Source organism: Sesamum indicum, linkage group LG8 (genome assembly GCF_026168435.1).
Source record: "Sesamum indicum cultivar Baizhima isolate 11 linkage group LG8, ASM2616843v1, whole genome shotgun sequence".
Taxonomy (NCBI): Eukaryota; Viridiplantae; Streptophyta; class Magnoliopsida; order Lamiales; family Pedaliaceae; genus Sesamum; species Sesamum indicum.
In genome coordinates this window covers 899,085-922,072 of record NC_142664.1, presented here as the reverse complement: position 1 = coordinate 922,072, position 22,988 = coordinate 899,085, and the positions used below count along the sequence as shown (strand labels likewise).

The following is a 22,988-nucleotide window of genomic DNA, read 5'->3' as shown; positions in this document are numbered from 1 at the left end:
AGACCCAAATCCTACTAAATTCATTGAACCCCATTAAAGACTCATGGGTCTCTAGACCCGATCAAATCCAATTTTTGGGTTTGATTATATCTAGACCCAATTTGTTACTTTTTTTTTCCAAATTATTATTTTTTACAAATTATACTAAATAAATTAAATTTATTTTTTTATTTTCTATTTTTATCTATATTTAATCAATAAATTCATAATTATAAGACCAATTTATAAACAGCTCTTTTTTTTATAATATTTTAAATAATGCATCATTTGTTATACTGTTTACAAAAAAATCGTGTGAAAATATTAGAAAGTTAAATAATGTTATGATATTTTAAATTTTTTAGATTGTTCGCTTGAAGTTAGATCGATTAACAAATGATAATCCAATTAAATAGCGAAAAATAAATATAATTTTTGGTTCAAATTGAGTATATAGACCTATGAGTATTGATGGGTAGAAACTCAACCCAAAGTCAATTTATAATTTTTTAATGGGTTTGAGTCTATGTTTAAATCTAATAATATTCATTGAATTTAGATCGAGATTTGAATTTAAATTTATAGATTCATATGGAGTCATACCCACATATTGACACCTTTGATTCAAATATATAGCAGAGTTTGAATTGACAACCTTCCGAACATCTGGAATCTCAAATAAACAAATTGAGCTATAACTTATTGGCCAAGTTCCCGTCTTCTTAAAGACAGTTAATAGAACTACATCCCGAGCTCAAAACCCTCTCTCTCTCTCTCTCAATCAATCTTTGGACTCCGTGAAGAGTGAAGAGAAGATTGAAAACTTTTGGAAACAACTGCTTTTTGTTAAATTAGTAAGAGATTAGTAGCATGAGAAAGCCTTGAAACTTGAAGCTCCCCACCCATATCCTCGATTTTCCTCTCTGTCGTTGAAATGTTAACACATTTATGTACTACATGTTAATTCTTTCCGTTCACCAACGCAAATACCAGAATCCCATCGACCAGGTCAGAGCTGGGCCTTTTTCTGTTTCTTGTCTTTTAGTTACTACAAAAAACTGCCCACGCCCGAATGCCCATATTTTCATCATCGAATCGGTTCAAAACCCATAAGCCCATGATGAAAAGTCGGAGCTTGGAGGTGGCATTCTTGTTTCTGTGATTTGTTCAGTGTTCTTGATTGGTGATGAAAAAGAAGAGAGCTGAAATTGAGATTTCTGGGCGAATTTTGTTCAATGGGAAGAGGTGCTGGTATTAGCGTGCTTGCTGTGTCGGCATCGGCGCCAAGGGTGGCCCCGCCGGCGGTGAGTGGTGTGGGCAGAGAGGATCACTGGGGGAGCTTTGACAACTCCGTGAATGCCGTGTCGTTTGGGTTCGTGGCCACCGCTATCCTCATCTCTATGTTCCTTGTCATGGCCATTTTCGAGAGGTTTCTCCGGCCAAGATCCCCGGATGCCGCCGGTGGTGGCGGCCGTATTCCAGCTGGCGGTGACGCAAACATGAGAAAACTAGACGACCCTTCTCCCAAGGTACACCCCCCCACCCCCACCCCCAACCCACCCTCATGAAAACATTCTTGAAATAGTATAAATCGAGTAACATGAACAGTTCTTTACATAGAATTTTACGAGCAATTATGTCTTTATTAACAATACTAAAACCATAAATATGTTCATCAGTGTCTGTTAGTTTATGGTACGAGGATGACTTTACGTGGTACTAACTTATTATGCTTAAATGTTGTGCTCAATGTGGAAGGATGAAAATGGCTCTGCCATAATCGATTCCATTTCCATAAAGGAATGTAAGAGCACTCTTAGGCTTTTATCATCCATACCTCTTTCCCCTCCCAAGAAGAAGAAAAAGAAACGGTTTCTGGTTTTCCATGTTTGTGCAGTGAGTGGAGAAATTAGCTATGTTTTTAGTGTGAATGTCATTACCTTTTTCTTAGAATGAAGGGATAATTACGCTCTATTCCCTTAAGGTTTGACTTAATTATATGTAAATTTTTTGTGATTTGAAATATTAGATTTGACGCTCTTGATTTTTTTTTGTCTAACAAACAAGTTTTTTCATTAGTCAAAATTCACTGATTTTACTGTCACTAACCAAAAAAATCGGATAAAAATTTATATTCACCCCCGATTGACTTTTTTTTAATTTATTGCAGGTCAAATAATTTTTTTTATAACCAAATTACCTTTATACGTCTTCACACGTTAATGCGTGTGAGAAGGTATATCTTCACCATTATGAGGGTAGTTTAGTTGAAAATAATTGTTGGATCTGCAATGAAGTCAGTAATAAGTTAATCGGGGCAAATATAAATTTTCATTCACTTTTTTTATTAACATCAATAAATTGAGTGAATTTTAACTAACAAAGAGACTTATTTATCAAACCGAGCAAATACTATGAGAGGTTGGAACTTCGAATTCTATTGCCTACTTCTTGACTCATTATATACTTTAATGAATCAAAACCAAAGTTGGACAGACCTTTCACCTTTACGCAACGCAATTTTGTCGTCCAACGCTTGAACTGATATTAGACAAGGAGGTTACTCTCGGGGCCCTTTTTATTGCATTACTACAAAGCCGTCTGTTTGGCCCTTCCATTGGACTCCTCATGTTGGTTTGTCCCACGATGTGCGAATTATGTTACATCAAACTTTATACGTTGATGTTTCAAAAAAATTGAGGTTTTTCACGGTGGTTGTTTTTTCATTTTGTCATCGAAACTTTTTAAGTTAATCATCACGCGCACCACATTACACCCCACCTTGAAGAAATTCAGATCATCTCTCCGCTTTTCCTTTTTTCGTAAACGCTAATGATTGCAAATGATGGTTTCTTCCTGTGCAAGAACGTGATTGTGTTGAAAATTTTGGACTTCGTTACAGCATTTCATGTAGAGTCGACATACAAATTGAGCTTAATTATCATGCATGCTCTAGTGTATATATATATATATATATATATATATATTCTTCCAGGCAAAGTTGAGATTGTATGTGTAGAATTCCAAGATATGCCGTTTATGTCATAAGTTAGCCCTATGATATGATAAATGAGTAAAAAAAAAAATCTTATAAAAAATAAGATAAATAATTATATATATTTACTAAATTTTGAAAAATGGAACAAATTAGTTACCCGTCTATTTAAACTATTGATAGGGAGTAATTTGTTTCATTTTTTTAAAAGCAGGGGAATAATTTGTTGATTTTTTTTTTTTTTACATGAAGGTATTTACTTATTTCACGTATCATAAGGAGGTAAATTGTTTTTTATATATCATAAAGCAGAATTCATACTGCAGTTTGATTCAACCTTAACATAATCAGATATTAGTACAAAAAAATACCGATCACATAGCATCGGCAGCCAGCCGAGCAATATTATGGGAGCACAATGTGTCTGTATTTTCTTAGGAATGTCTCTTTTACCTTAATGAGTTCAAACGAAGAGCATCATCCCCAGGAGTACGAGCATATTTGATTTATCCATGCAAGATTTATTTATGCAATAACATGTGCAGCATTACCAGTCAATCTTGCAGGAAAGCTTTTGTTTTTATTTATTTATTTGGGATAATTACACTCTATTCGTCTAAAGTTTTGGTGTAATTACATGTAAACTCCTTGTAGTTTGGAAATTAAATTTAGCATCTATAAGGTCTGCTTTCGTCTAACAAATAAGTCCTCTGTATTATTCAAAACTTACTAAATTTGCTGATATTAACGAAAAAATTGAATAACTTTTTTCGTACTAAATTACCCTTGAACAGTGAAAATATACCTCACGACATGCATTAGCGCATGAAAACGTATGAAGATAATTTGGTCATAAAAAGATATATTTGACCTGCAATAAGTCAATAACAAATTAATTGGGACTAAATATAGATTCTTTTTAATTTTTTTGTTAATATCAGCAAATTCGGTGAATTTTGACTAATGGAGATACTTATTTGCTAAACAAAAGCCAACTTTAAAGGTGCTAGATATAATTTATCAAAATATTAAAAATCTAAATATAATTACAACAAATCTCACAAAGAGTTAACTCTAATTAATCGTATTTATTTCTTGTTTGATCTCTATCAGCACGAATCCCATTAGCTTTACTGGTCTTGGCTATAGTACTATTTTTAAAATGCTTTGTGAAACCAGCATGAGACATCAGTACAGATAATATATGCTTTTCATGGTTCTGTTTTGTGGTAATGGGACCCTTATTTGTCACAAGCATGTGATATTGTCCAAAACTTCTTAGCTTAAACAATCATATTCCTACTTCTTTAATCTTATTTCCCCATCGGTTTCGAGACTTTGGGTAATCAAAAACCAAAATCAACGCCGGAAATTTTTCATCTTGGAAAGATCAAATAGTATGAGATGAACTTTTTTAACCCTTTGGGAAATTTTAGTTCCAACTTGATTTTACGTTTGAATCTGAATCAATCATATGACAAGTGTAATTATACTTATCGCATGATTGGTGTACAATTAAGGAAAAGTGACAATCACATAACAAATGTATCACACTTGTTTTATAATTGGTTTGGTTCAATCAACCTTGATTCAGGTTAGAATTTTTCATGTACTCTGATCTCGTTCGGTCTTCCCGCTCTATCCTCATAACTTAAAGTATGGAAACTAAATTTAGCACCGGCAACCATCCTTTGGAATAGCGGCAAGTGAAAAGTGAAGAAAGACTTCCAGACATTTTTATAGAGTTTTTGCAATAATTTCTATTTTTGTTGTGCTAATAAATTGCGAGTGTTTCAAAACAAAAGTGAAATATATAAAAATATTGAAGTTAGAGTATTTGGAGAAAAAGTTTGATACGTACATTTTTACCATGCCATAAAAGTTTATGGGAAGAAGTTTATAGCTGTTGATTTAGCCGAGCTTAATTTATACAGTTTCAAAACTTAGAATAAGTTGTAAATTAAAAAAAATACTCTTTTCAACTTATTTTCAATAAAAAGAACCACTTAATTTGTATTGAAAATACCCCTTGAGTGTATCTTTCATGTTGCATGATTTGTTAATGATAGATCAAGTATCAAGTTCTTAGGGACCCTTGCTAAAAAAAGTTAGTCATGTAGCCTATAAGCACCTTAAGTATGTTTGGAGGTTTATTAGATTGCACAGTCTTGCAAATTTCTTCAATTCTGCAAAAATGGGCATTCTTGTTATGTATCTCGGCTATCTACGTGCATTGGTTACGTTTTAGCCGTGATGACCCTTCTAGCTTGTAAAAGGCAATCGTGAATTGCAAATTGATATTGCATTTTATATCACAATTTATTTGTACGCTTATAAGATTCCCTTCATCTGTATACTTAAAGGAAATTTTTTCTGTAGAGGCATGTATATGTGAAGCATAATACGAGATGCAACACCAGGTAGCATAGAAGATCCAGACCGCTAGGTCCTTTCGGCTTTGTGTTTGCGCATAAAACTTTTAGTTCATTTTAAGTTCAAAATGCATAAAGAATGTGAAAGGATTGCCTCGACTTCTTAAGAAACTCTTAAACACGATGGTATCATGAATTCTAGTGTGAGTGCGAGTTTATCATTCATTGGTTTATCTTGATACTTTGGCTGAGATTTTCATACTATTGGTTCTGGTTACAAAATTTCAGCTGTTTGAATGAGCTTATAAGTTTTTTTAAAACATTTTATTAACACCCTATAACTTATACTTGTTTGGGCTCTGCAGATGACCGTTTATCCCAGAGGAGTCTCGGTGCTAATGCCAGGAGAAAGCGTTCCTACTTTACTTGCACATCCGGCGCCAGCGCCGTGCCCGCCGGACTCCGGCTCTCCACCTAATGCTTCATCATTTTAACATGTTTCAAGCTGGTCCAGCCTCAGCTTGCCCAACTCATTGATTATGGAGAAGAAGAAAATGGGAAGGAAGAAAAGAACAAAAAGACTTGGGGGATTTTGTGATTTTGAGGGAATTTTGGTTAGATCTAAGACTATGGTGAGTTTGTGGACATTTTTGCTTATTGTACATATAAATGTCTCAAGTTTATAAAATGTTTGAACTTTTATAAAATATTGTAGACCATTTGGTAACTTTAAGAAAAGAAGTTTGTAAGATTCTTCATCTTATAAAATGATTTAAAAGCTTAACGATGTTAAATTGTATTTCAAAAATAAGTTTTTAAAATATTTGAAAAATAAGATGGCAGAATTTATAAAATATTAGAGCGTTTAGCATAATAAACTTTTTATATTGTAAAAGCGACATAAAAAACCATTAAATTATTACAATTTAAAATCATGTAAATAGATATTTTTGTTATCGGGGGAGGGCAGATCAATTATTCGGAAAATAAAAGTGAAATGCTAACAAAGTTACAAAGGTGTTCTTGTTTATTAAATGTAAAGATTAAAGAGTTTAAAACATTTTATTGAAAATGTAGGTTTAGCTTAAGTTTTTTTAAAGGGCTAATAAGACTATAAATATCTCATTTTCAAACCTTATAAGCTTCTTAATAAAAGTTTACTAGAGAATTTTATAGTGCTCAGCCAAACACCCTCTTATTTTTAAGATTTTAATATTTTATTTTAAATTTAAGGGTTAATTACACTTAATTTCTCTCTGAAAATGCTAAATTACATTTCCGCAAAAGAAGTTTTGGAATTATACTTAGACCCCCTCCAAAAATTCTCGATTTACGTCTGATCCCCTTCCGTTAGGGTTTGAATAGAAAATTCTAACATAATTAAGTAAGAAAAATTACAAAAATTTTTAATTTTACCACTCAACATTTTTATGTATATTTTTGTACTTATAAAGAGATAAAATAATATACATATGGAGTGATACTAACATCATTATATTTTTTCCTTTGTAAGTACAAAAATATTACATGACAGCGTTAAATGAAGGGTAAAAGTAAAAATTGATGCAACTTTTTTTGCTAATTTCAGTATTATTTGTCTAAATTTTAACTAAAGGGAGTCAGGTGTAAACAATAATTTTTTGAAAAAGGCGTAAGTATAATTTCAAAACTTGTTTTGGAGAAATTATAATTTTACATTTTTGGAGAGGGTCTAAATATACTTAACCCTAAATTTAATCATATTAATTATACAATAGTCATCATTAACATTTTAAAAAATATTTAAAATCTTATAAAATATTGTGAAGGGTTCGGTAAATTATTTGAAAAGAAATATAAAATCTAAAAGTAAAATAACTTAAATGTTCTTCTGAAAAAATAAAAACCTTTTAATTTATTTTTAAAACTTTAATAAACTATTTTATTTTTAATTATATTAAATATGAAATTATCATTATTAATACTTTATAAACTTCCATATTATATTCTTTTAAATACTTCAAAAATGTATTAACTACAAAATCAATATTACTAACACCTTATAAAATTCAGATGAGTGGTATCCAAGTTGAAGAATATTATTCAAATTATTATTTCTAACACCTTATTTTTTCCCCATTTAAGGCTCTAATCTTCCTCTAGGTGTGTATTTAATGCTAAATAAATTGGGGGTGAATAGCAGTTTATCCTCTTGTGATATTAAAAATGAGCATATTATCCCTATATGAAAAAATGTAGCAATTTACCTCCCTATACTTTTTAAAATGAAGCAATTTTACCTCCTTATATCGGGAGGTAAATTGATTCAATTTAAAAATTATAGGAAGGTAAATTGTTGTATTTTAAAAAATATAGTGAGGTAAAATCGCTATTTGTTTTTTCATAAGAAGACAATTTGCTCATTTACGATATCACAAGGGGTTATTTGCATATTTTTTAATAAATTAGTAATTCACCTCAAATTATTATTGAATTGAATTTTTAACCTTTAATTATTTGGGTATTGCAAACCAAAGAGGGACATGAAGAAGTAAATTCCAATGCTTTTGTCCCACAAAACACACATCTCAATAAACATATCCAATCTCAAGGAACTTAAATCCTTTCATTAAAGCATACACTTATTAAAGAAGAAACATTGATTTATTTTCTTTCGGTCAAATTTCCACTTTTTACTTTTCTTTTTGTGTGAAAAAAGGGGGCCCAAAGCATTGGCCTAAAATGCCTAAAATGATGTAACTATACATAAATTTTTTATGATTTGAAAAATTAGATCTAACACCTTTGAGATTTATTTTTGCTTAACAAATAAGTCCCTTTATTAGTCAAAATTCACAAAATTTATTGATATTAACAAAAAAAAATCAGAAAAAATCTATATTAACCCCCGATTGACTTATTACTGACTTATTACATGTCAAATAAATCTTTTTATAGCCAAATTACTCTCATACGTCTTTACGCATTAATACATGTGAAGATGTAATCTTCACCATTGTAAGGGTAGTTTAGTTCGAAAAAAAATATATGACCTGCAATAAACCAGTAATCAGTCAATCGAGGATAAATATAATTTCTCATTCTGTTTTTTGTTAATATTAGCAATCAGTGAATTTTGACTAACAGAAAGACTTATTTATTAGACGGAAGCAAACCTTAGGGGTACTAGATGTAATTTCTCAAACCATAGGGGTCTATGTGTGATTACACCAAATCTCATAGAAGAGGAGTGTAATTATCCCTTGTAATAATTTGTTTAAGGGATAATCACACTTCCCTCTCATGAGGTTTGGTATAATTATGCGTAGATCCTCTATGGTTTGGGAAATTACATTTAGCACTCGTGAGGTTTACTTTCATCTAACAAGTAAGTCACTCCACTAGTTAAAATTCACTAAATTTGATAATATTAATAAAAAAAAAAGAAAAATCTATATTGACCTATGATTGACTTATTACAATTTATTGTAAGTCAGATAATTTTTTTTATAACCAAATTACTCTTATACTTTTTCGCATGTTAATGCATGTGGGGAGGTATATATTCATCGTTATGAGGGTAGTTTAGTTGAAAAAAATTTGCTAACCTGCTATAAATCAATCAACGATAAATATCAATTTTTTGTTAATTATCAGCAAATTCAGTGAATTTGACAGAGGGACTTATTTGTTAGATAGAAACAAACCTCAGAAGTACAATGTAATTTTTCAAACCACAAAAAATTTAAGTATAATTATACTAAATCTTAGAAAAAAAAAGTGTAATTATTCCTTAGTTTAATGATATTTTTTTTTTTTGATAATTGTGACTCCAAACACCACTACAGCTAGAACATAATTTTTTGAATTATATGTTACTTATATGGGTACTTACAATTTACCAATCAGTATAATCTTACATTGATAAAGAGAATCCTACTAACAACTATCTTGTATTGGGTGATTGCAAAAACTTAAATTAAGTACTTTTTAAAATTATAAATTAAATTAAGTTAAATAAAGGTGTTTAGAAATACAACTTCAATTTATATTTCTCTTAAAAATTAAACTAAAATTAATAATACACCAATTTTTTTACCAAATATTTCTCCATAAACTTTTTTCTACTTATAATTATTATTTCGAAATACTCTTAACTTTTACATCTTAATTGCTTATTCATGGACGATTTGGAAAAATATAATTTTTTGCAAGGTGGTGCTCTATTTTTATAATTGAAAGATACTTAGTGGGAAAATTCTAATCCGTAGTAAGTTTGGTCGAACATAAACTAATTATATAATAAGTATAAAATATTTGTCATGTGATTAAGGCATAATTCAAAAAAATGACCATTTATATGAGAAATATATTACACTTGTTCTGTGATTGGTACGAATAAATCAAAATTAATTTGAATAAAATTTTGCCATTTGGATAAACTTGAATTACAAGACCATTTTAACAATTAAAAGTTGTTAAAATGGTAATTACATAATACAAGATTTCTTCATAAGTCCACTTTTTCCTAATATGCTGAGTGAGAATTTACAACAAAGAAAAAATCATTAGGGGTGTTCAGAAAAGTACATGAACGACATCGTTTCGAAACATTGAATTGGAGATGATGAACCCTCACAAGAAAATGAAGCACTCTAAAGAAACAACAGGGTTCTCAAGCGACTCGGCTTCCTCCGCTGCTACGACGTCGTTAGGAGGTTCCGGCGTAGCCGCACTCTTCTCATCACCCACATTCCGGCGCCCACCCTCCTCGACCCGTCTCACCGGCGACTTCCTGCCGGAACCCTCACCGGGGTCCCGACGCCGCCCGTTTTCCTCCGCCACATTCCGCGGCTGCCCCGCCATTGCCCTTCCGCGAGCTGGCCTTAACGGGGTGACCTGACCCCTCTTCTCCGGGGAAGGTGCCGCAGCCCTTCTAGCGACGACCCTCTCCGCCCTCCCCCTCCCTCCGGCGGGCACTCGCCGCTTCCTCGGCGGAGGCCTCTGGTTGACCACGCCGTCCTCGTCGTCGTCTCGCTTCTCCTGCGCCGTCGCATTCGAGAAGCTCTCACTATAACTACCCATTTCGGAAACTTCAGAAACCTCGCAAACAATCTCCACATCAGCTTTTCCTGGTGGATCGGGATTCCCATGAATCACAGCCTTCGGCCCCGCTTCCACCTTCAACCCCCGATCTCCAAGCGGCGTTCCCTTGATCCTCTCATCAACCTTCGGCGCAACGGTTGTCTCCAACAACACTTCTTTCACAGCTTCTTCTTCGGGCGCAGCAGGCGGCGATCTGGGTCGCGCTCCTCCACAGGAACGCCGGTTCTCCGCCTCTGGATGACGATCTCCGGTGCTGAGACAGCAGCCCATTTCGCGTTTTCTCCGAAAATCGTAAATAATTAGCAGAAAAAGCAACTAAAGTAGCATCTGGGGGGAGATGAGAAAGGGATTTGAAGGGATGAGGAGTGACGATGGAGAATGAGTGGTGAGATACAGGGGGCAGGAGGAGGCAATGGTGATGTAAAACAGAGTGTTGTGTTCCTAAAAAGTGCGATGGGACTAGTGGCATTCCCGCGTGCTCTGCTTCGTTTTTCACTTAGCCTTTTGCTAAGTTTTGCATGTTCTCTTATACCCCACCTTTCCCCAATCACCACAAACCCCTTCTTTATAACATTGAAACCCCACTCATTGCTCCTGATTTTAACTCATCTCATCGAAAATTAAGTTTAATTAAGATGGATTTCTTTTTTTAAGTATGTGATTCAATCTTTGGTAAATGTACAAAAATGATGATTGATGTTGGTCTTGTTAAATTTGAATTTATTATACGACAAACATATATAATTAATGTACTATTTAAGAAAAATGACTAATTATATAATAATTATATCACATCTGTTCTGTTATGTGATTGATTTGAGTTTTCGACTTTTTCTGTTGACGCGATAAAAATTGTTTAATAAAGATATGATTGGAGCGAGAAAATAAGTTAGAAATAGATCTAAAGGCATTCCAAACACATGTCCGTATAGTTTAGAAATGACCATTCCCATAAATATGGGATTAGGCACTGCCCCACTTACCCATAATTTAGTTATTCCCAATAAATTGGAAAAGGATATTTTTTTATATTGCTATAATAACTTTTAATAAAATTGTTTTGAATACAAAAACAAAATCAATATTAATATAAAATATTTAGATATGTATTACCAAAAATAAAAAATAAAGTATAAAAAGATTATATATTTTTTTATTCGCAAAACCTGTGTTGCTAATAATATTTTCTTTCTCAAAACTCGTTGAAAAATTATCCAATACATAACCCCACCAACCGCTACTAATTAAGTCTAATAAAACCTCACACATTACACATTAAGACTAGCATTTATTGAATCAAATGGACCATTCCAATTTATAATACATCGAAACTCAAGCCCATAACACTTCAATAAAAATTAATGACTTAATTATTAGGCTATGATGCTGATGATTTGAACAATTGAAGATTTGGACATCTAATGAAGAATAATCACTAAAAAACCAAAACAAGATTCGTAACGATTTTCTTGAAACTACCATGTTCTAGCAACTTTAGAATGAAAACAATTGCTGAAGTCATGTTTTTTGTCTAAAGAATTTTGTATGTTTGGATTGGCAAAATAGTTAAGGAAAGGCCGTTCCTACACAATGGTATTTGTAAAGCCGTTACAAAAACTTCACTGTTACAATTTGGAACGACTTATATTATTGTGAAAAACCGTTCCAAAATCTGATTAAAAGGTCGTTCCAAATATATAATTCGCAGCCGTTACAAACATTGGTACAACATTTTTACCACTGGATTACTATGGTTTTTAGAACGACCGTGTTGTCGTTGTAACGGCCTGTTGGAAATTATTGTGGTCCAGGACCAAATTGGTAAGCCCAAGCCCAGCCTCCCTTTGGCCCACTTGGTTGGCTCCAACCCATCTTCCTTGGCCCTTGACCCGACCCGCCCTGTTGACCCAGCTGCTGAGAATAAACCCTTACCCTACACCACTTGATTTTTTGAGTCTGCCTCTTTCTCTTCTCTATTCTTCCGCCTCCCTCTGGTTCTTCTTCCTAAATCTATATTTCTCTATTTCCCATGCCTTTGGGACTCTTAATCACCGCCTCTTATAGCCTTTCTCTATCAACTGGAGACTATAAATCTATGGGTGGTTTTCTGGTTGTGGCTAAGAAAAAGTGAAAGAAAATACTCTCCCTTTTCTTCTTGATTTCTGTCCGATTGAAAAAGGTTCTTAGTGAATCCTAAGTGTAAGAGAACCTTTGTGGTTTGTGTGATAAGGGTTTTTGTGGCCAAAAAGCTAAGTGCCAAACATGAGCAACCCTGAGTTTAAGGCTGCCGGTATATTTTTGTGCCAATCCCATCAATTGTTCAACTCCTTCAGGTGGATCTCTAGCTAATGCATAAGCAAATGGTCCATTTTTAAGGCCATTAATTAATAAACTGACCATCATATCAATTCTAAGATCCTGTACCTCTAACATTTCATTATTGAACGGCCCCATAAAACTTTTGAATGGCCCATCATCCCTCTATCTGACGGCGAACAGGTATGTAACTGACCTCTTCAGTTTTTTCTTACTAGCAAAGTGAAATGAAAATATTTGAACCAATTTCTCATTCTATTTACTCGCTTGGAAAATTTGTAAATCATTCTTGAGCTTCTCCGTTTAACGTAGTGACAAACAACTTAGCTTTGATCGAGTCTGTCTGTCTATATAGATTCATAACCAATTCGAATGCAGTCACATGTTTTTGAGGATCTTTGGTTCCATCATACTTGGGCAAATCTGGAAATCTGAAGCTAGGATCCACAACCTTCTTCAGAATTTTATTAGAAAATGGTGAATTTCTGTCATGGGCAACAATCTCTCTCATTTCTTGAACTCTTCTATTTGTTGAACTAGCTTTTTGATCTGCCAACTGACATTGTCGACCTCTGCATTGGAAATGCCCGGCTGCCTTGGTACCGCCTTCAGCTAGTTACTTCATTAGACGTTGTTCTCTTTTTGACCTTTCTCAGGTCCTTCCAGTGTGACTCTATCCTACTTAGCTTCTACCTCCTTTCTTTTGAATAACTGTCTTTTCATGTTATCTTCTAGAGCTGGGGTGATTGTTCTCCTTTTGTATTCTACAATAGTTTCCTTGCTTGCTTCCTCGATCATACATTGAATGTCTACTCGGGTCAGATGTAGAATTTGATCCTCCTCTTGCATAGGTGTCTCCTTCTCATACTGATGCTCTCTTTTAGATGCTCCCTCCATATTGTTCAACCAGTTCTCAAGATCTTTCCCACATATCGCGCCAAACTAATCAAGGTCGTTCAAGTGAGGTCGGGTCGAGCATGATGCTTCTCAAAGACAAGATCTATTGGATCCTAAACCATCTAGAGATGTGGATCGTGAGAACAAAGAAGATCTTTAGGCTAGCTATGAAGTCCCCAACCAAGAACTTTCGATGCTTAAGTCCATATAACGTGAGGTCTAAAGCAATCTAGAAGGTTTAATGTGGTCAAATATGCAATGAATGCAAAGTACCATAAATGATTTTAGACAACAGTATTTATAGATCCAAACATCCGTACACAATAGGTCCATGCGGTGGTATCTCAGAGAATACCTACTGGAAGATCCATGGTTAATATTTTCGGCTCTCAATTGTGGGTTGTATGGGGCGGGTCAGTCTAGCAACCTGACCCGATTAATAATACACAAATCTTGTTGCTTGTTTTTTGCTCCAATTATTCCATTAGGGAATAGTACCCTTATGAGTGACTTCATGCATTGTAGATTGTGAACGAATATGACATTCTCTCTTTGCATCACGCAATTGAACTCCAATGCACGAAAAATACAAATTATTTTTTTTAAAACATATGTTCAAGAAAATTGTGCTTTAGATATCACCATATCTACATTTTACCAAAGCAACAATCTTCAACAAGCTATGTATTTAGGCCCATATAGAACACCACAAAAAATAAACACACGATGGTCGGCCAACGAGCACATTATAACCTTTGCCTTCTTCCTCATCTGCACCATACCAATTATATAATCTGACACCACAAAATGGTAGACCAAACAAATAAGCGAAAGTTTAAACGCTAGTAGAATGGACTATGTCATTCTTGATTTTCATTACACATCCGATCATTACACCAAATAAGTGAACATCAATCAGTACGAAACACTATATTATAAAAAATGAGAACAATACTCTTGAAACTTGAACAGAAAAATTGAAATGATTTATCCTAATGTTTAGGGCGTTTGTATTCGTGTGCGTAGGGATGCACCTTTGTGGATGGAGTGCTTTGGTGCTCATACTGTAATCTAAGGCCAAAGCACTATCGCTAACAAAAAATACGGGATTTGTAATGATCGTTTTATAACGGTCATATGACTATTGTAATACACACGATTTTTGACACAAATTTGTAACGGATAAGCTATGCCAAAGTCATGGTGGAGATAATATTAATTTCATGAAGTTATAGTAGCCAAATCCGTTTAAAAGGCCATGAAGATATGGACTTATTACAAAAGTCATTACAACTTGTAACAATTTTTGTGATTGTTTTTCTTTTTAAATTAGGGACGCCCAACATATCTTATAATGTTAGCCGTTACAAACAATGTAGAAAGGGCGATACAAAATTTTGAAATAAGACTACAAAACCCTATAATTTATCTTCGATGGTTATAATTTTCATATGGTTTTTGGCACGATTGTCTAAATTAGGAACGGTGGATTAAAAAAATGTGTTGTCGTTACAAGGGCCGTGTAAAAAATCGTGTTGAAACTCTATGTTGGTTAGTTGTCATAAAAACCATTGGAATATAGATGATTATTTTTGCACACAGGTATTACAAATGCCATTCCAAATGCGGACATTATAACGGTTATATTTTTTAACGGCTATACTTTTTGTTCCACAGGCCGTTACAATGGCTGGTAGAAAATAGCTTATATATATGTGTGTTGCAAGTTGTTTTTATTTCATTTTATTTCTTGTAGAATTGCTTATTAACCACACACTCTCTCAATATCTCTCAAATTTTTGTGCATATACACTTGATAAGGTAGATTGTTTAATTTTTGGAATGTCAACTGCTAATCTCTTGAGTAATTGGTTGACCAGATAACGACGTCTAATTTAAGCCTTTTATTTTAATTAAATTAATTATAGTTTACTTATTTTATTTTTATGATTTTTTGATCTTACATGTTATGTATTTTTAATTAGTATAATGTAATATATATTAATAAATTTATAGGTCGAATTATGTAATTATATATATATATATACGTGTGAATATGCAGTAATATATATCATCATGTTACGACAATTGAGGAGATGGATGTATGATAAAACCTCCTATTGAGGGCAGATTTTACACTAGAGTTTGAGGATGGGGTTAAGACTTTCATAGAATGGCCAAGTATCAGCGTGGATATATGGATGGAGACAAATTAGGTGCCCTTACCAGAATTGCAAAAACACAAAGTTCAGAACACCCGATGATGTCAGTTATAACCTATGTCCGAGGCTTTGTGCCAAAATATTTATAATTGGACTTCGCATGGCGAGCGAGGAGAGGGTGCAAGAGTACTTTGATGATGTGATTGCCCCTCTAGTGCCAGAGGAGCAAACTCCAGCTGCTCCTGAGGAGGATAATTATTCACACTAGGGTAATAAACAACAGATGGCTTGGGAAAAGAGGATGGTTTTTGATGCAGTTGAGCCGAGTTATTTTTCTTGTTCTCATGATGGTGTGCCTAATAATGGTACGAGGTCCTGCCCCACTGATGCCGGTCCTAATTCATATTATTAAGGTGGTGGCCCCAATGATTATGTGTCAGGGTTGGCAGACCGTTTATATGACGTGTGCAAGTATTTATCCTGAGTTGAACTACAGAGACAACGAGTTCCTAGTGTCATTATTGGGGTCCCAGTGAAGAGGTGATGATGTTCAATAGTTACTTTGTGAATGGTTACAATTTCCACACGTAACGTCACAACATTGGCAAGTCAACCTTGAATTGTGGGGTGTGTGTGAAAAGTTCATTGTATACAACGAGGACAATGACTTCTATGGGATAATTGAAGAGATCATTGAATTGACATACTCACTTATTCCAAACTTCTATATCGTTCTGCTCAAGTGTCGTTGGGTCAATCCAGTAAGAAGCATGAAAGTACACCCTCGTTATCACCTTGTTGATGTAAATTTCAAAAAAGTGTACCAAAAGGATGAACCATTCTACTGGCAGAACAAGAGTACAAGTGTACTACACTGAGTACCCAAATATGAAGAGAGACAAAGGGAATGGGATGGTTGTTTGCAGAATCAAGACTCAGAGAGTATTTGATGAGTCTTGGTGGACTGATATAGCATATCAACCGGAGGAAGTAGTACCAATCCCTGAAGTTTCTACGTAGAATCAGATGTACGATCTCCATGATCCCGATATACAAATATTTGTTGAACTTTCGGTTGCACAACAACAAGGTACAGGTACATCACAGATTTAACAGGTACAAACTGATAACGAAGAAGATGAGGATGCTGAAGATAGCTTCGAGAACTACAAGGCTGATGAATATAAGGCTGCATAATCTAGTTTTTGTAATGAAATATTTCAATTTTGTAATATTATATGAAAACATAATTTTTTTATAATTTTTTTTTATTTGAAACGGCCAAATATTAAACAAACAGTTACAATGGCCGTTACAATGTGTGGCGGAAAACTTTGTACCGTCAACAGGAAAATGGAGGCAAATGAAATTTTGTAATGGCCATGGTTTAATAGGACTGTTAAAAAATCCGGTCCACCTTGAAACTAATGGTGGAAAAATTAAAAAACTTAAAGGGGAGGGGGGGGGGGGGAATTTTCATTTAATTGCTCGTTACAAAAGCTGTCCTAAAGGCTTGTAGAAAACTAAAATATTTGAATCATTTAAAAAGCCGTTTCATACCTTGATCTATTTCATAACTTCATGTTTGCAATTACGATATCTTAAAATTTGGATACCCGATTCATACCAAATTTAAATATATAAGAATATGTCCATTAAAACATATCAGACGGTATGATTTAAAATCACATGGTCTGATTCAATAATACACTGTCTTGAATGTTTACTCTTATATTTCGAGTACGATATCTCGGCATCCGTATACCCAAAAAGGCTAAAACTTTGGAAAATGTATTCTTTTGTAAGTATGATCATATCTAATTATATGATCTGAATTTTGATTGTCCGATTAAGCCATGCAGTTCAACAATGTAAGATGATAGTTACACTAATGTAATACTAATATTTATAAATATACAAATTTATTGCATATGTATCAATATCAACTATAATTTTGTTATATGTATTTTAATTGTATTATTCCACATAATTGATACTTTTCTACAATATTAAATTATCCAATAGGATTTTTTTTGAAAATTTTAATGAAACACAATTAATTATTTAGAATACCATTTGTAACGACTTTTCAAGCGCGAAGGAGCAAAACGACAACATTTTTCCATTTTGGAATATACTTTGTAACGGACTTTTACACGATTTTCAATTCGATATCGTTTATGGTAATACAAATTTCATATGTTGCAACTCTGTTTGTAACTACTTTATAAACGGCTCTGTTATTGTAATTCCTTTAGGCACGGCCACTCACTTATTGTAATCTGCTTTGTATCGGTTTTCTAGACGTCCAAAAGATATATAATCGATACGACTTTCCCCATTCCTCCCTCACTCTCTTCTCTCATTCTCTCCCTCTACGCCCCACGTCTGCCCCACACCCACCCTCAGCACCGGCCCCCACTCTGTGTGTGTGTGTGTGTCTGTGTCTGTGTCAGTCTCCTCCCCACCTCGCCCCCACCACCATCCCCAATGCCCCCACCCCCCTCCGTGCACCACATTTGTTATCCCCACCCACCACCATCGTCTGCCACACCACCCCCTTCCCCATTTTGACCGGTAGGTTTTCTTTTTTCTTTTTCTTTTTTTCTAATTTTGTTGGATTTTATTGAATGTATTTGTTGGATTGTTGAACATATTTGTTGGACTATTGGAATGTTGAACATAATTTCTTAAAATTATTTCTGTATTTTTAAAAAAATAATAGAAATTTTTAAATTTTTTTGTAATATTAAATTATTAAATTAAATTATTTTAATATTAAAAATTTCTTTAAAATTAAATTATTTTATAATTTTTTTTTATTATTTTTAATATTTAATTATTTTTTAGGTCCGATCGAGATTTTTACAGTTGAATCCATGTTATGGTCAAAGGACATTATCCGCATTCCTGAGAAAACATAATGCAGATCCTACATGAGCACCAGTTATTATGACTTAACAATATTATTTAATTTTAATTAATACTTACTTCTTTTTTTTATCTAGTATTAATATATATATATATATATATATATTAATATGTGATTTTGAAGTTGCCTTACTGGTGGGAGTGCGACGGCAAGTCGATGTTCAAGGTCATTACGTTGCAGGCGGGTAAGTTCCTATGGAAGCGGTTTGGCTATGCTTGATATCAGTTGGCCCGACCGTTGTGGCTGGCTTAAAAGATTTGGCGCCAGCTTCCGAAGTACTGGGGAGAGCCCAAAATTCCAAGCACAACAAACGAAGAATAAGGTGCATCGGGCAACCCACTCGGACGCAACTGCTACTGTCTACCACGGGGGTTGTCTTCCATTGGGGTCCACAAGTGTAAGATATTCAGTATTTTAACCTATGGTATTAATCTAATTTAATTTTTAAAATTTCTAATCATTTTTTTAAATGATTTTTTAACAAAAGGCACAACTCGGACGTCCCATAAAAAAGATTTAGGTGCTCGAGAAGTGCTACAAGAAAGAGGACGGCCAATGGAGCAACTCGAGGGCAGCTGAGGTCGTAGTAAGTATAAAAAATAATTTAATTTTAGAATTTAAAATTATTATTTTTAAAACTAATCATTTAATCTGTTGTTGTTCTTGAATATGATGGAGGAACGCCAAAGCCGGCACAGAAACAATCAAGACCCTCCATTGTCTTCTCAAGGCTTGGTGGCCCCGAACGAGCAACAAGTGTGGTTGTCACCAACGAGTGGCCGAAATAGGGGCTGAGTATTTAGCTTCAGCTCCGAGGCCCACTACTCTATTGCTGGACCATCACAACCCAACGGGTCTATTGCTCCATCGCCCTCGGTACCACAATTGCCCGCCCCGACCTTAATGATCGGATAGTGAGGCTCGAGGAGTGGATGGAGCGGATGGATCCTACTTTGCCCGCTCCTCCAGCTGATCCCTTGGTACTCGACGGTGACGACGACAAACTCACTATCGAATGGGGTGTTGATTTTAGATTCAGATAGGATTTTATTTATTGGTATAAATACACACTTTTACTTTAGTAATTAAATATTTTTATTTTTTATATAATATTTCACAATTAAGAAATTATAACTACCCAGATATAACAAAAAATTGAATAAATTATTTTGACAACAACAAATATGAAAATAAATTAAATACAATTAAATAATATAAAAAAAATTGTCATTTCTTTTATAATTGCTTTTGGATAAGAGCTGCTGTCATTGAATCACAAGACCGTTACGAAGACCACGTAAAAGACAATTATTAATTTTGGAAACACGCCGTCCAAAATGCCGTTACTAAACAATATAAAAAATAGTAACAAAAGCAGATGCATAACTAAAACCAACATACGCATATGAAATTACAAAAACTGTTATAGAGAGAAATAAAGCTCGTTAGTACAATCATTACAAGATAATGCAAAGCAGTAATAAAAAGTATTCGAACAACTGATCCAACATTCAAACACAACGATACCTATAAGTGTTACAATTGCCGTTCCAAAATAATTAAATCAAATTTGATTTCGCCGTTCCAACAAAAGGTCTAAATGCAATTTTTTCAATTGGACTACCTTCCACCTGCCTATAAGGGCCGTTATAAGGCCATTACAAATTGTAAACGCGCCAAGCACGCCATTAATTGTAAAAGCGCCAAGCATGCCATTACAAATATTTTGTAACATCCATAAAAGTTGCACTAAGGTGTGTTATTACAAAGGCCGTTATAACTTTCAAAAGCTGTTCCTAACTAATAACTTGCCTGTTACAAAAACCGTTACTATAAAATACTTTTTTTGTAGTGTATGCTTGAGTATCATGAACCTACCAATAAAAGCTAGTCAATACAATACCTAATTAGTTCCCAAGCGGGTCGATCGACGTCCGACCACAAACGGGCAACACGCGTGAGCATATAAGCTGTCTAGGTCCACAAGTCACCAAAACACTAGCAAAATACTGCGTTTCTGACAACTAAATAGATAGATTTCATCCAACTTAAATGGACATCATTGTAGCTACATGGTCTCGATAAACCTCATGCCAATTACAAATGTGTCTAGATTTCGCAGTAAAGCAAAGCCTCAACAGTGCAACCCAACAAGTGCATCCACCAAACGTGGTTAGAGCGGATCTGCAATAGGATAGAGTAGGATGATGTTCTACACTAAAATTGGTGAATTAGGTCAGCAGAGAAATGGTCCACTCGAACAATGACCGACAAAATGCTTGTAGCACCCCCTACAGTAATACAATTTAATACTACTAATCGTAATACACCTTCAATAATTATAATCCATTTTATAAGAACGTTTTATTAGGCCTAGTGAAATAAATCCTAATATTTTCTACCACTATATTGTACCAAAATCAAACATTTAGGTGCTTCAAAAGAATTTTGTATTTAATACTCAATCATAGATTTTATGAACATAGAGAAAGGAGAAAAGTGAAGTTTCTTGTTATAAACAAATTTTGAAATACAATTTCAATAAAAGTTTATATCTCTGTAGTTACGTAGCTAAAACTTCCAATCCAAGATGACAGTGCTGACCCATTTAATAATATTGATGATTGGCTTATGATTCATTTTCGCTAGTCACTTTTGTTTATTCCCTGAAAAATGTGTGGCTAAGAATGAATTCCCTATTCAATAATTATAGCTAACTAACTTACACACACACATAGTACTATATGTCTCATGCAATGACACCAACCAACAGACATTCATCGTGCAATCACGAGAAATTTTGAGAAGTAACATATACCAACATTAATAATATTTCAATATTCATTATACAACTATCACAAAAATAATGATGGAACCAATTCCACAATTATGCATCAATCCACATTATAATGTTTTCAAGATTATTGTTTAGTTTCTTAGGGCTCTGCATGCTTATCCTAACTGGAGTGCATCAATCAATGATTTTGCTGACAATCATCATCGCGATCAATGTCATATAATATTACACACAGGATACCCATTAAATGTGATATTTCTCACCAATCCAGTATGTATCAATATTAACCCATGACATTATAACGAGCATGACATCCCCACACCACCCCGTTGTATAGCTATGACATAGGATATTTAATGCTATTTAGAATACATCGGTACCTTGTGCGTCATGGTACATAGCTATATAATCATGTTTATTCCATATCACATATCACATCATCAATCACATCGCCATTATCCACAACATCATAAACTATTGAATATGTCTCTGGTTAGGTAAGCCATCTCTTTATGTCAATGGTATATTATTTCCATCAATTAATTCAACATTCAATTTCGTTAACCAATTAAAATATAGCACAACACAATCATTCATTTGTCATTCTTCACTCTAACCAATCAAGTATACAACACAAGATATATACATATAAAACTCTAATATAACTATATTTACCTCAATCTCAAAATAATTAAGTTACTAGAAGGAGTTGCTCAACCCTCTACTTTATCCTCGTGTCATATAATAAATTATAATATGTATAATCAATATATAGAGCATATTGTAAATGTTTAATAAAATATTAAAACAATTTTTATACATTTTTTACCAATCTCTTATTATTTATCATAGTTCAAATCTTCATTTTATTTTCTTCTAAATAATTAGATATCCTAAACTTCTCAAGGATATATATAATTTATTTCTTAACTCACAGGAATTTACTTTATTAAAAATCCTCATATTCTTATATTTTTCACTTTTGATAACATCTCTAATTTAAATTATCTAAAAAGTCTTATATTTCTTTCTAATAGATATAACCGCCAAATGTGCTCTTCCCACAACCAACCAAAAATAAAACGAAAAGTAGTTTTGTTGGACAATACTATATTATACCAATTGGACATCGCTACAAGGGGTGAAACAACCAAACTATCCTTGCTTTAGAACAACTCAACAATACATATGTACGTCGAAAAAAAAAAACTAAAAAGAATTAGAACAAAAATAGTATTGTACCACCGATCATACCAATGGACACTGAAGCACTCGGCTATGGTCACAAAGGGTGAAACAACCAAAATGACTACACATCAAACCACCAAAGCTTAAAACGTTGTCCTTTCATGTGCAAGCGATAAACGAAATAAATATCAAAATGTTGGGTTACACAACCAAACTACCCCCTTGCTTCAGAACAACTCAACAATACATATGCACGCTGAAAAAA

General features: G+C 33.7%; 2 protein-coding genes across 2 annotated transcripts; one reads left to right on the top strand and one right to left on the bottom strand.

Annotated features, from left to right (window-relative positions):
• The first annotated feature begins 644 nt into the window (after nucleotides 1-644).
• LOC105167351 (uncharacterized) lies at nucleotides 645-6,053 on the top strand. The gene is made up of 2 exons (XM_088883064.1): nucleotides 645-1,508; nucleotides 5,712-6,053. The coding sequence occupies exons 1-2, from the start codon at nucleotides 1,215-1,217 to the stop codon at nucleotides 5,838-5,840; spliced, it is 423 nt and encodes a 140-aa protein (XP_088739190.1). The 5' UTR covers nucleotides 645-1,214; the 3' UTR covers nucleotides 5,841-6,053.
• Nucleotides 6,054-9,718: 3,665 nt separating this feature from the next.
• Nucleotides 9,719-10,958, bottom strand: LOC105167352 (uncharacterized). The gene has a single exon (XM_011087033.3). It carries the CDS (start codon nucleotides 10,699-10,701, stop codon nucleotides 9,961-9,963), a length of 741 nt encoding a protein of 246 aa, XP_011085335.1. The 5' UTR covers nucleotides 10,702-10,958; the 3' UTR covers nucleotides 9,719-9,960.
• Between the last annotated feature and the right edge of the window lie 12,030 nt (nucleotides 10,959-22,988).